The 15736-nt window shown below is 36.1% G+C and overlaps 1 protein-coding gene across 3 annotated transcripts in view; it reads right to left on the bottom strand.

The window, feature by feature from the left end:
- Positions 1-15736, bottom strand: part of LOC125918685 (coiled-coil domain-containing protein 7-like) — a 228222-nt gene that overhangs the window by 61899 nt on the left and 150587 nt on the right. For all 3 annotated transcript variants that reach the window (XM_049624804.1, XM_049624805.1, XM_049624806.1), the window contains one exon: positions 14704-14814. In XM_049624804.1, the coding sequence (XP_049480761.1) occupies positions 14704-14814 (111 nt within the window). The remainder of the gene's footprint in view (positions 1-14703; positions 14815-15736) is intronic.

The following is a 15736-nucleotide window of genomic DNA, read 5'->3' as shown; positions in this document are numbered from 1 at the left end:
GTCCAAAGACTGGAGTTTTAGAGGTCTGTAGCATGGCTGGTGTGGAACCCTGAGGGCACTGCAATGCCCCTATGGAAAAAGAGGGCAAATAGACCACAGTGTGACCTGTGGTTACCCTGGGGTCACCAGGGAACATCCCAGCATATATAGAAGAGGTGGCATTGACTTTCTAGGGATAAAAGAGCCAGTGGGTACCATTTACCGCCCCTTCACCTCAGGATATGTGCAGAGACACCTGCTGAGGGTGGCTAACCTGCACACTGGCTTTTTGTTGTGATTTACTTCAAACTCCATACCTCTGGTGCTTTGGTGAAACTTTCCTTCTGGAACAAACTTGAGCAACCCCAGAGTGGTGAGATCCTCCCCCAGAGCAACAGCAGAGGTCCTCACCATGACAGGTCCATAAAGTTTGGATTTTAAAAACTCTACCAGACTGCGTGGGATAGACCCCAAGGGTCTACCAGGAGGGCAGATGGCCCAGACCCAGACAGGTTGAAGGCAGCAATCTGAGTGATGCCTGTGACACACAAGGAATATTGCCCTTCTGAGAGGGCTTCTCAAAGGTGCCAGCTTCCCTCTCTTGGGACTGAGGAGCTTGCTGGTGCCAGTTACCTCTCCCACCCATTAGCATATACTAACCTCAGTAAACAGCACAGCACCAACAGTGGCAGCCTAAACCATTTATGCCAAGCTCCACCCCCTGCACTGTGCAGGTGCTGCTTTTTGTGGCCAACTGTACCTGATAACAAGAGCAGTGGGTTCTTCCCCCAGAAGACCAGCACAACCCCTCTGTCCACCCCCAACAGGCACATGTTCACTGACTATAGAGTTCTACAAAGCTTCAGCTCTAGTGGAAATAGCATTAGGTCTCTTAACAAGCAGACCAGAGTACAACTAGTAAAAACTCACCACTCTGGCCAAGGTCCACTCTCCCCCCAGCAGGCAAGTAGAAACTGCATTGGACTGACCTGAGAGAAAGAAAAGCCAAAAAACAGCGCAGAGTTCACATAGCATACACCAGAGACACCTCCTAAAGTGCCAGGCCCTGGACACTAAAAGACCTCTTCTTCATAAAGCCACTACTTTCAGGAGCAGGAAATATAATATAACAGGTTTTCATAACACAAAGATGAAGACAGAGACCTAGACAAAATGCAAAGATGGAGGAATTCATCTCCAAAGAAAGAACAAGAAATGGCTATGTCCAGGGATCTAATATAAACAGATATAAGTAATATGCATGATCCAGAATTAAAAAAAAACTTTTTAATGTTTATTTATTTTTGAGAGACAGAGACAGAACATGTGCTGGAGAGGGGCAGAGAGAGAGAAGACACAGAATCTGAAGTAGGCTCCAGGCTGTGAGCTGTCAGCACAGAGCCTGATGTGGGGCTCGAACTAACAAACTGTGAGATCATGACCTGAGCTGAAGTTGGACACTTAACTGACTGAGCCACCCAGGAACCCCTGCATGATCCAGAATTTAAATCAACAATCATAAAGATAATAGCTGGGCTTGAGAAAATCATAGAAGACTCCGGAGAGTATCTTACCACAAAGAGAAAAGACTTAAAAATTAGGCAAAAACAAAAATACAATAATCAAGATTCAAAAATGACTAGATATAATAACCACAAGGGTGAAGTAAGAGAGGAAGGAATAAATGATATAGAAGATAAAAATATGGAGAAATGAAGCTGAAAAAAAGAGGGAAATAAAAATATTGGATCATGAATGTAGACTTAGAAAACTCAGTGACTCCATAAAACATAATAACATTCATATTGTATAGGTTCCAGAAGAGAAGTAAAAGTTGGCAGAAGGTTTATATGAGAAAATTATAGCTTAAAACATCCTAATCTGGGAAAAGAAACAGACATCCATATCTGGGAGGCACAGAGAACTCCCATCAAAATCAACAAAAGCTGGTCAACACCAAGACATATCATAAAGTTGCAAAATATAGAGGTAAAGAAAAAATCCTAAAAACAACAAGACAAAAGAATTCCCTTCTTACAAGGGAAGTAAATAAGGTTAGCAAAAGATCCCTCCTCAGAAACATGGCAGGCAAGAAGGGAGTGGCAGAAAATATTCAATGTGCTGAAAGGGAAAAATCTGGAACCAAGAATATTCTACCCAGCAAGGCTGTCATTCAGAATAGATGGAGAGATGAAGCATTTCCCAGACAAACACAAACTAAAGGAGTTCGTGACTACTAAACCAGCCCTGCAGGAAACATTAATAGGCATTCTTTGAGTGGAAAGAAAAACCAAAAGCAACAAAAACTAGAAAGTAACAGAGAAAATCTCCAGAAACAATTACTTGAAAATAATACAATTACATTAAATTAATATCTATCAATAATTATTCTTAATGTAAATGGAATAAGTGCTCCAATGAAAAGACATAGAGTTTAGGAATGGATAAAAAAATGAAAACAAAAAAAACAAAATGCTGCCTACCAGAGACTCATTCTAGAACTGAAGACGCCTACAGATTGGAAGTGAGAGGCTGAAGAATAATTTAGCATGCTAATGGACATCAAAAGAAAGCCAGAGTAGCCATACTTATATCAGACAAACTAGATTTTAAGCCAAAGACTGTAGCAAGAGATGAAGAGGGATACTGTATCATAATAAAGGCTTCTATCAAAAAAGATCTAACAATTGCAAATATTTATGCCCCCAACTTAGAAGAACCCAAATATATGAAACAATTAATAAAAACATAAAGGAACTCATTGATAATAATAGAATAAGAGTAGGTGACTTTAATATCTCACTAACATCAAGTAAAGATCATTTAAGCAAAAAATCAATAAGGAAACAATGGCTTTGAATGATACATTGGACCAGATGGACTTAAAAGATATAGTCAGAACATTTCATCCTAAAGCAGCAGAATACACATTCTTTATAAGTGCACATGGGACATTCTTCAGAACAGATCACATTCTGTGTCACAAATCAAGCATAAATAGTAAAAAAAAAGAAGACTGAGATCATATCATATATATTTTCCAACTACACCTCTATGAAACTTCAAGTCAACCATAAGAAAAAATTTGGAGAGACCACAAATACATGGAAGTTAAAGAACATCCTACTAAAGAATGAATGGGACAATCAGGAAATTAAAGAAGAAATAAAAAATACATGGAAACAAACGAAAATGAAAAAATGATAGTCTAAAACCTTCAAGATGCAGCAAAAGCAATTATAAGAAGGAAGTGTATAGCAATATAGGCTCACTTCAAGAAGCAAGAAAAATCTCAAATACACAACCAAACCTTACACTTAAAGAAGCTAGAAAAGCAACAAGAAATGAAGCCTAGGGCCAGCAGAAGAAGGGAAATAATAAAGATTAGAGATGAAATAAATGTATAGAAACAAACAAAAAAGCAAAACAGTAAAACAGATCAAGGAAACCAGGAGCTGGCTCTTTGAAAGAATTAATAAAATTGATAACTCTAGCCAGATTTATCCAAAAAAAGGAGAAAGAACCCAAATAAAAATCACTAAAGAGAGGGGGAGATCACAACCAACACCACAGAAATACAATTATAAAAGAATATTATGAAAAATTATATGTTAATAAATTGAGTAATCTGGAAGAAATGGATAAATTCCTAGAAAGATATAAACTACCAGAAAAAAACACGAAGAAATAGAAAATTTGAACAGCCCAATAATCAGCAAAAATATTGAATCAGTAATCAAAAATCTCCCAACAAGCTAAAGTCCAGGGCCCGATGTCTTCACAGGGGATTTCTACCAATATTTAAAGACGAGTTTAAATCTATTTTTCTTAAATTGTTGCAAAAAAAATAGAAATGGAAGGAAAATTTTCAAATTCATTCTATGAAGTCAGTATTATCTTAATTCCAAAACCAGACAAAGACCCCACTAAAAAAGAGTATTACAGGGGCGCCTGGGTGGCTCAGTCAGTTAAGCATCCGACTTCGGCAAAGGTCATGATCTCGTGGCCTGTGAGTTCAAGCCCTGTGTCAGGCTCTGTGCTGACAGCTCAGAGCCTGAAGCCTGCTCAGATTCTGTGTCTCCCTCTCTCTCTGCCCCTCTCCTGCTCATGCTGTCTGTCTGTCTCTCTCTCTCTCTCTGTCAAAAATAAACATTTTTTTAAAAAAGTACTGCAGGCCAATATCCTTGATGAACATAGATGCAAAAATTCTAAACAAAATACTAACAAATCAAATCCAACAGTACATTAAAATAATTATTTACCATGATCAAGAGGCATTTATTCACCGGCTACAGGGGTGGTTCAATATCTGCAAATCACTCAACGTGGTACACCAAAATAATAAAAGAAAGGATAAGAATCATGATACTCTCAATAGATGCAGAAAAAAACATTTGACAAAATATAGCATCCAGCCTTGATTAGACCTCTCAACAAAGAAAGGACAGAGGAAACATAACTCAACATAATAAAGACCATATGTGAAAGATCCATGGCTAATATCATCTCAAACAGAAAAACTGATAGCTTTTCCCGTATGGTTAGAAATAAGACTGGATGCTCATTCTCACCATTGTTCTTTAACAGTACTGGAAGTTGTAACCTCAGAAATCAGACAACAAAAAGAAATATAAGGCATCCGAATTAGCAAGAAAGGAGTCAAACTTTCACTATTTGCAGATGACATGATATTCTATGTAGAAATTGAAAAGACTCCACCACAAAAGTTGCTAGAACTGACACACGAAATCAGTAATGTCACAGGATACAAAGTCAATGTACAGAAATCTGTTGCATTTCTATACACCAACAATGAAGCAGCAGAAAGACAATTCAAGGAATTGATCCCATTTACAATTGTACCAAAACCATAAAACACCTAGGAATAAACATAACCTAAGAGGTGATATACCTATACTCTGAAAACTGTAGACTTATGAAAGAAATTGAAGATAACAGAAAGAAATGGAAAAACATTCAAAGCTCATGAATTGGAAGAAAAAATATTGTTAAAATGTCTATACTACCCAAAGTAATCCACACGTTTAATGCAATCCCTATCAAAATAATACCAACATTCTTCACAGAGCTAGAACCAACAATCCAAATGTTGTATGCAACCACAAAGGACCCTGAATAGTCAAAGGAATTTTGAAAAAGAAAACCAAAGCTAGAGGCATCACAATTCCAGACTTCAGGTTATATTACAAAGCTGTAGTGACCAAGACAGCATAGGGGTGTCTGGGTGGTTCAATCAGTTAACCATCCAACTTAGGCTCAGGTCACGATCTCATGGTTTGTGAGTTCGAGCCCCGCATCAGTCTCTGTGCTGACAGCTCAGAGCCTGGAGCCCACTTTGGATTCTGTGTCTCCCTTTCTCTCTGCTCCTCCCCTGCTCACGCTCTGTCTCTCTCTTCTTCAAAAATAATAAACATTCAAGAAAAACAAAGACAGCATGGTACTGGCACACACACACACACACACACACGCGCGCACACACACACACCATATAGATCAATAGAACAGAATAGGAAACCTATAAATGGACATACACCTATATGGTCAACTAATATTCAACAAAGCAGGAATGAATTTCTAATGGAAAAAAGACAGTCTCTTCAACAAATGGTCTTGGGAAAACTGGACAGCAACATGCAAAAGAAGGAAACTGGACTACTTCCTTAAACCAAACACAAAAATAAATTCAAAATGGATGAAAGGCATAAATGCAACACAGGATACCATCAAAATCTTAGAGGAGAACACAGGCAGCAAACTGTTTGACATCAGCATAACAACTTCTTACTAGATACATCTCCTGAGGTAAGGGAAACAAAAGCAAACAGGAACCTTTCAGAATTTATCAAAATAAACAAACAAATAAACTTCTGTGCAGGGAAAGAAACAATCAACGAACTTAAAAGGCAACATTTAGAATTGGAAAAGATATTTGTAAATGACATATCTGATAAAGGGTTAGTATCCAAAATCTATAAAGAACTTATAAAAACACCAAAAAAACAAATAACCCGGTTAAAAAACAGGCAGAAGACATGAATAGACATTTTTCCAAAGAAGACATCCGTATGGCTAACAGAAACATGAAGATACTCAAAATAATCAGGGAAATACAAATCAAAACTACAATGAGATATCATATCTCACTTGTCAGAATGGCTAAAATTAACAACACATGAAAGAACAGATATTGGTGAGGATGCGAAGATTAAAGGAATCCTCTTACATTGTATGTGGAAATGCAAACTGGTACAGCCACTCTGGAAAAGAGTATAAAGTTCCTCAAATTGTTAAAAATGGAACTTCTTACCATCCATCAATTGTAATACTACATATTTACCCAAAGGATACAAAAATAGTGATTTGAAGGGATACATGCACCCCAGTGTTCACAATAGCATTATCAACAAAAGCCAAATTATGGAAGGAGCCCAAATGTCCATTGACTGATAAATGAATAAAGTAGGCATGTATGTATACACAGTGGTATATTAGCCCTAAAAAAGAATGAAATCTACCATTTGCAATGATGGGGATGGAGGCAGACTATACTGTGAAACAAAATAAGTCAGTCAGAGAAAGACAAATTCCATAAGATTTCACTGATATGTGAAATTTAAGAACAAACAGCTGAACATAGTGGGGAAAAAAGAGAGAGGAAAACCATAAAACAGACTCTTAACTATAGAGAAAAAACTGAGGGTTACTGGAGGGGAGGGTGGCAGGGGGATTGGTTAAATCAGTAATGGGAATTATGAGGGGCATTGGTTGTGATGAGCACTGGGTATTGTATGTAAGTGATGAATCACTAAACTGTATACCTGAAACTAATTCTGCACTGTATGTTAACTAACTGGAATTTAAATAAAAACCTGAAACTAAAAACAAACAAGCAAACAAAATGCAAAAAAAAAAAAAAAAGGTGTTTATATACTACAACAATATAGTAGAAAAATTCTCACCAGATATAGCAAATAATAATAGCAGATAATTTTATGGAGTTTATGCACTCTTCACCTAAATCCCACAATAACCTTATAATGTGGACACTATGACTAGTCATATTTAATACATGAAGAAACTAGGTTCATGGAGAGACTGACTAATTTACACAGTAAGTGACATAGGTAGGCATAAAAACAGGAAGTCTATCTGTAGCATTTGTGCTTTTGAACACTACCTCTGCATTATCTTTCATAAGAATATGGTAGACCTCCCCTAACATAAATAGTCCAAATATCCACAGGAGAATGGTCAAAATTTGTAATACACTTAAAAATAAAATAAAATAAAATAAAATAAAATAAAATAAAATCATAATAATAATAAAAAACAAAAACCAGACCAATATACAATAAAAATAAATAAATGAAATTTAAAATTATCAACAGTGATTAATCTTACAACTGTTGAACCAAAAGGGCAATTTGCTAAAGAAAAAAGCATATGGCATACTACCATTTAATCATATAAAACAATAAATTCTTTAGAGATGTAAACATATTTAGCAAAAATATAAAGAAATAAATGGGACTAATAGCCATCTAATTCAGAATGAGAGGCAATAATCTGAGAAGAATGAAGAGGGAAATTCAATATTTTAGATTTATTATATTTATTAAGTGGGACACAGACATGCAAGTGTTCATTATATTAATTCTTAAAACTTTCTATATTTAAAATAAAAATAACAGAAACAATCTATAATACCTGGATTTTATTTGGTTCATAAGAAGTTTAGAGATAAATTCAATTTTTTATTATACTAAGAAAAAATTGAAATAGAAATTTTCTAATCCTCTAATAATATCCTACTTTCCTTAATCCATGTTTGAAGAAAACAGAGAAAACCAACAAGCAAGGAATCAAGCAAACAAACAAACAAATAAATAAATAACTTTTTAAAAATTATAAACCAATGTCACAAATTGTAGAAAATCTTGTATACCAATATCAATAGCAAGGCACAGTAGAAGAAAACAAATATTCCTTTTTCCTTTAAAATGATATAACAGTTGCTATCTACACTCAAATATTGAAAAATTTTAAAAAGCTATAAACAGTATCTTGAATAAGGTCTACTGGATAATAACCAATATGGTTTAGCATTAAATGATACTTGATAAGAATTGAAATGTGAAAAATGGATGAATGTTTTACTTTTAGAAATTAAATAATTATCATTTCTGTATAAAATTCCTAGAAAAGTGTTTTCTAAACTAGTATTCCATGAAACTCTATTCCAAGATGAAAAAAAGGATAGGATTTCTTGGTCAATAGATTTAAGAAATATAGTATAATAATTAGAATATTAAAGACTATAAGAAGTAATAAATGGTACAAATAGATTTACAACATTTACTAGTTCTGTAGAACTTCAATTTTGGCAATTAATGTTTTAAATATTCAACTTAAAGAAAAATTCAATAATAAAACCATAAATTAAGCTGATCACATTTAGAGCTTCTGGTTGGCTTAGTAGTGCATGCAACTCTTGATCTCATAGTTGGAGTTCAAGCCCGACATTGGATGTACAGATTATGTAAAATATATATATATGTATATATATACACACATACATACATATATATGTATATATATGTATGTATATATACGTATATGTATACATGCATATATGTATATATACGTATATGTATGTATATGTATATATGTGTGTGTGTGTGCAGATATATATATATATATATATATATGTATATATATATATATATATTTTAAAGCTGATCACATTTTAGATGTGTTTTTAAATTGTCAAGTAATTTATGTCACCCAACGCTGTGCTTCTGCATATCAATCCCTCCGGTGGCAGGTCTGACTCCCTCCCAGTGACGCAAGGCCCCTCCTGAAGCTATCACAAAAGGAAAAGCGAGCTGAGCCTGCCCCTCCCGCCCCTGTGCACCTTGCCGATCCACCCCAGCTAATATGCCAGATCCACAGCACCACAAGCCTGGCACTGTGCAAGTAGCCCAGATGGGCCACACGACCCCACAGTGAATCCTGCCCCTAGGAGAGGGGAAGAGAAGGTACACACCAGTCTGACTGTGGCCCCAGCGGTGGGCTGGGGGCAGACATCAGGTCGGACTGCGGCCCCGCCCACCAACTCCAGTTATACACCACAGCACAGGGGAAGTGCCCTGCAGGTCCTCACCACTCCAGGGACTATCCAAAATGACGGAACAGAAGAATTCCCCTCAAAAGAATCTCCAGGAAATAACAACAGCTAACAAACTGATCAAAAAGGATTTAAACAATATAACAGAAAATGAATTTAGAATAACAGTCATAAAATTAAATTAATCGCTGGGCTTGAAAACAGTATAGAGGAAAGCAGAGAAACTATTGCTACAGAGATCAAGGGACTAAGGAACAGCCAGGAGGAGCTAAAAACTGCTATCAATGAGCTGCAAAATAAAATGGAGACAACCACAGCTCGGATTGAAGAGGCAGAGGAGAGAATAGGTGAACTAGAAGATAAAATTATGGAAAAAGAGGAAGCTGAGAAAAAGAGAGATAAAAAAAATCCGGGAGTATGAGGGGAAAATTAGAGAATTAAGTGATGCACTAAAGAGAAATAATCTACGCATAATTGGTATTCCAGAGGAGGAAGAGAGAGAGGGAAAGCTGCTGAAGGCGTACTTGAAGAAATAATAGCTGAGAACTTCCCTGATCTGGGGAAAGAAAAAGGCATTGAAATCCAAGAGGCACAGAGAACTGCCTTCAGACGTAACTTGAACCTATCTTCTGCACAACACATCATAGTGAAACTGGCAAAATACAAGGATAAAGAGAAAATTCTGAAAGTAGGGATAAACGTGCTCTAAAATATAAAGGGAGGGGCGCCTGGGTGGCTCAGTCGGTTAAGTGGCCGACTTCGGCTCAGGTCATGATCTCGTGGTCCGTGAGTTCAAGCCCTGTGTCAGGCTCTGTGCTGACAGCACAGAGCCTGGAGCCTGTTTCAGATTCTGTGTCTCCCTCTCTCTGACCCTCCCCCATTCATGCTCTGTCTCTGTCTCAAAAATAAAATAAATGCTAAAAAAAAATAAAAAAAAAATAAAATAAAATATAAAGGGAGACCAATAAGACTCATGTCCGTTCTCTCTACTGAAACTTGGCAGCCTGAAAGGAATGGCGGGAAATCTTCAATGTGATGAACAGAAAAAATATGCAGCCGAGAATCCTTTATCCAGCAAATCTGTCATTTAGACTAGAAGGAGAGATAAAGGTCTTCCCAAACAAAAAACTGAAGGAATTCATCACCACTAAACCAGACCTGCAAGAGATCCTAAGGGGGATCCTGTGAGATAAAGTACCAGACATCGCTACAAGCATGAAACCTACAGATATCACAATGACTCTAAACTCATATCTTTCTATAATAACATTGAATGTAAATGGACTAAATGCGCCAACCAAAAGACCAGGGTATCAGAATGGATAAAAAAAACAAGACCCATCTATTTGCTGTCTATAAGTGACTCATTTTAGACCTGAGGACACCTTCAGATTGAAAGTGAGGGTGTGGAGAACTATCTATCATTCTACTGGATGTCAAAAGAGAGCTGGAATAGCCATACTTATATCAGACAAACTAGACTTTAAATTAAAGGCTGTAACAAGAGATGAAGAAGGACATTATATAATAATTACAGGGTCTATCCATCAGAAAGAGCTAACAACTATAAATGTCTATGCACCGAATATGGGAAGTCCCAAATATATAAAACAGTTGCTCACAAACATAAGCAACCTTACTGATAAGAATGTGGTAATTGCAAGGGCCTTTAACATCCCACTTACAACAATGGATAGATCATCTAGACACATGGTCAATAAAGAAACAAGGGCCCTGAATGATACATTGGATCAGATGGACTTGACAGATATATTTAGAATTCCACATCCCAAAGCAACAGAATATACTTTCTTCTGGAGTGCACATGGAACATTCTCCAAGATAGATCACATACTGGGTCACAAAACAGCCCTTCATAAGTGTACAAGAATTGAGATCATACCATCAATACTTTCAGACCATAATGCTATGAAGCTTGAAATCAACCACAGGGAAAAGTCTGGAAAACCTCCAAAAGCATGGAGGCTAAAGAACACCCTACTAAAGAATGAATGGGTCAACCAGGCAATTAGAGAAGAAATTAAAAAATATATGGAAACAAACGAAAATGAAAATACAACAATCCAAACGCTTTGGGATGCAGCGAAGGCAGTCCTGAAAGGAAAATACATTGCAATCCAGGCCTATCTCAAGAAACAAGAAAAATCCCAAATACAAAATCTAACAGAACACCTAAAGGAAATAGAAGCAGAACAGCAAAGGCAGCCTAAACCCAGCAGAAGAAGAGAAATAATAAAGATTAGAGCAGAAATGAACAATATAGAATCTAAAAAAAACTGTAGAGCAGATCAGTGAAACCAAGAGTTGGTTTTTTGAAAAAATAAACAAAATTGACAAACCTCTAGCCAGGCTTCTCAAAAAGAAAAGGGAGATGACCCAAATAGATAAAATCATGAATGAAAATGGAATTATTACAACCAATCCCTCAGAGATACAAGCAATTATCAGGGAATACTATGAAAAATTATATGCCAACAAGCTGGACAACCTGGAAGAAATGGACAAATTCCTAAACACCCACGTGCTTCCAAAACTCAATCAGGAGGAAATAGAAAGCTTGAACAGACCCATAATCAGTGAAGAAATTGAATCAGTTATCAAAAATCTCCCAACAAATAAGAGTTCAGGACCAGATGGCTTCCCAGGGGAGTTCTACCAGACGTTTAAAGCAGAGATAATACCTATCCTTCTCAAGCTATTCAAAAACATAGAAAGGGAAGGAAAACTTCTAGACTCATTCTATGAACGCAGTATTACTTTGATTCCTAAACCAGACAGAGACCCAGTAAACAAAGAGAACTACAGGCCAATATCCCTGATGAATATGGATGCAAAAGTTCTCAATAAGATACTAGCAAATCGAATTCAACAGCCTATAAAAAGAAGTATTCAACATGATCAAGTGGGATTCATTCCTCGATGCAGGGCTGGTTCAACATTCGCAAATCAATCAATGTGATACATCACATTAATAAAAGAAAAGATAAGAACCATATGATCCTGTCAATCAATGCAGAGAAAGCATTTGACAAAATTCAGCATCCTTTCTTAACAAAAACCCTCGAGAAAGTCAGGATAGAAGAAACATACTTAATCATCATAAAAGCCATTTATGAAAAGCCCACAGCTAACATCATACTCAATGGGGAAAAACTGAGAGCTTTTTCCCTGAGATCAGGAACACAACAGGGATGTCCACTCTCTCCGCTGTTGTTTAACATAGTGTTGGAAGTGCTAACATCAGCAATCAGACAACAAAAGGAAATCAAAGGCATCAAAATTGGCAAAGATGAAGTTAAGCTTTCACTTTTTGCAGATGACATGATATTATACATGGAAAATCCGATAGACTCCACCAAAAGTCTGCTAGAACTGATACATGAATTCAGCAAAGTCACAGGATACAAAATCAATGTACAGAAATCAGTTGCATTCTTATACACTAATAATGAAGCAACAGAAAGACAAATAAAGAAACTGATCCCATTCACAATTGCACCATGAAGCATAAAATACCTAGGGATAAATCTAACCAAAGATGTAAAAGATCTGTATGCTGAAAACTATAGAAAGCTTATGAAGGAAATTGAAGAAGATATAAAGAAATGGAAAGACATTCCCTGCTCATGGGTTGGAAGAATAAATATTGTCAAAATGTCAATACTACCCAAGGCTATCTACACATTCAATGCAATCCCAATCAGAATTGCACCAGCATTCTTCTCGAAGGTAGAACAAGCAATCCTAAAATTCATATGGAACCACAAAAGGCCCCGAATAGCCAAAGTAATTTTGAAGAAGAAGACCAAAGCGGGAGTCATCACAATCCCAGACTTTAGCCTCTACTACAAAGCTGTATCATCAAGACAGCATGGTATTGGCACAAAAACAGACACATAGACCAATGAAATAGAATAGAAACCCCAGCACTAGACCCACAAACGTATGGTCAACTAATCTTTGACAAAGCAGGAAAGAACATCCAATGGGAAAAAGACAGTCTCTTTAACAAATGGTGCTGGGAGAACTCGACAGCAACATGCAGAAGATTGAAACTAGACCACTTTCTCACACCATTCACAAAAATAAACTCAAAATGGATAAAGGACCTGAATGTGAGACAGGAAACCATCAAAACCCTAGAGGAGAAAGCAGGAAAAAACCTCTCTGGCCTCAGCCGCAGCAATTTCTTACTTGACACATCCCCAAAGGCAAGGGAATTAAAAGCAAAAATGAACTACTGGGACCTTATGAAGATAAAAAGCTTCCACACAGCAAAGGAAACAACCAACAAAACTAAAAGGCAACCAATGGAATGGCAAAAGATATTTGCAAATGACATATCAGACAAAGGGCTAGTATCCAAAATCTGTAAAGAGCTCACCAAACTCCACACCCGAAAAATAAATAACCCAGTGAAGAAATGGGCAGAAAACATGAATAGACACTTCTCTAAAGAAGACATCCGGGTGGCCAACAGGCACATGAAAAGATGCCCACGTCGCTCCTCATCAGGGAAATACAAATCAAAACCACGCTCAGATATCACCTCACGCCAGTCAGAGTGGCCAAAATGAACAAATCAGGAGACTATAGATGCTGCCGAGAATGTGGAGAAACAGGAACCCTCTTGCACTGTTGGTGGGAATGCAAATTGGTGCAGCCACTCTGGAAAACAGTGTGGAGGTTCCTCAGAAAATTAAAAATAGACCTACCCTATGACCCAGCAATAGCACTGCTAGGAATTTACCCAAGGGATACAGGAGTACTGATGCATAGGGGCACTTGTACCCCAATGTCTATAGCAGCACTCTCAACAATAGCCAAATTATGGAAAGAGCCTAAATGTCCATCAACTGATGAATGGATAAAGAAATTGTGGTTTACATACACAATGGAATACTACGTGGCAATGAGAAAGAATGAAATATGGCCCTTTGTAGCAACGTGGATGGAACTGGAGAGTGTGATGCTAAGTGAAATAAGCCATACAGAGAAAGACAGATACTATATGTTTTCACTCTTATGTGGATCCTGAGAAACTTAACAGGAACCCATGGGGGAGGGGAAGGAAAAAAAAAAGAGAGAGGTTAGAGTGGGAGAGAGCGAAAGCATAAGAGACTCTTAAACTGAGAACAAACTGAGGGTTGATGGGGGGTGGGAGGGAGGAGAGGGTGGGGAATAGGTATTGAAGAGGGCATCTCTTGGGATGAGCACTGGGTGTTGTATGGAAACCAATTTGACAATAAATTTCATATATTTAAAAAAATGAAATGAGTGTATTTTAAAAGTACACTAGTATGAGATTAAAGTTCTGCTTACTCTCAGTTAAAAAAACAAAGTTTTCTTGGATTGTTGGTCTGCTGTTGACAAGAAAATGTAAACAAAGGTTTTTTCTTTATCTGTCCAGAAAACCAAAGTTTTTATGTTTTGTCTTTATCAGGTCTTTGATTACTTACGTTAAAATCTGTCAATATTAAAGGAATTAAGATTTGCTAACAAAAAAATATTTTATGACTACTAGTTTTAAATATGTTTTTAAATATTATACCCACCATTCAATCTTTGAGATTGGTAAACTCCACTTCTTCCTCTTTGATCCTTGTATCCTATAGTAAGTTCTAGATCTTCAAGGGTAAAATCTGAGGGTTCATACATATCCTGATCTACCAAGATGAAAATAAAAAGCCTTTTTAATAAATTAAATATAGAAAGACTATTGAAATCCACCTACTGTGTTCTAATTCCAGGAAGAGTATAATATTTGAAAGTTAGGAAAATAGTCTTATATATTATATCAAGTAAGAGGAGAAAAAAATAATTCATAAATACCAGAAGTTCATTTGACAAATTTCAACATATATTCCTTATAAAACTTTGAAAAATTAAAATTATAGATTTACTCCTAGTCATTTACTCTTTAATACAGAATATGTTTCTATCTCAATCCAACAGTTAACATTTTGATTTATAGTGAAGTGCCAATAGATAGTCCTATTAAAATTGTGAACAATATAAAAATGTGACTCATTACCATTTAAAAATTACCTAGTTCTGGTAAAGTTAGTAATATATAAAACAGAAATTTGATGATTTTCAGCTAATATATAAATAGATTTGTCAGAATAGATTTGCCACATATATTTTTTATTATCCACATTAAATTTAAAAAATGAAATGGGTCAAAGGGACTATACATTTCCAATGTCACTGATATCTATAGGTGTATTTTTATTATAATTGATACATATTTTCATACAGCTTTCCTGAAAATGTTTAATCACTATCCCTATTTACTTGTAATATTGAGAGCTGTTTCCTCACACTTTTCCCAACTGATATTATATACTTTAAGTATTTGGTATTTTATAAATCATTTTAATGGAAATTATTTCATTATTAGTATAAACCTACTTGATTAACAAGTACAAAAATATTTGCCATCTATTTTTTCTGTTGGAGGAATTCATTTTTCTAACTTCTTTTACTATATTTTTAGTAAAGAAATAATCTAAAAATGGACATTAAATATTTTTATAGACAGACTTATATGTATTTTATATAAGGATACAACCTGTTCACTGTCAC

This window comes from Panthera uncia, chromosome B4, assembly GCF_023721935.1.
Source record: "Panthera uncia isolate 11264 chromosome B4, Puncia_PCG_1.0, whole genome shotgun sequence".
In the NCBI taxonomy this organism is placed as follows: Eukaryota; Metazoa; Chordata; class Mammalia; order Carnivora; family Felidae; genus Panthera; species Panthera uncia.
The sequence above is the reverse complement of the archived record's forward strand: the minus strand, read 5'-3'. Positions and strand labels throughout refer to the sequence as shown.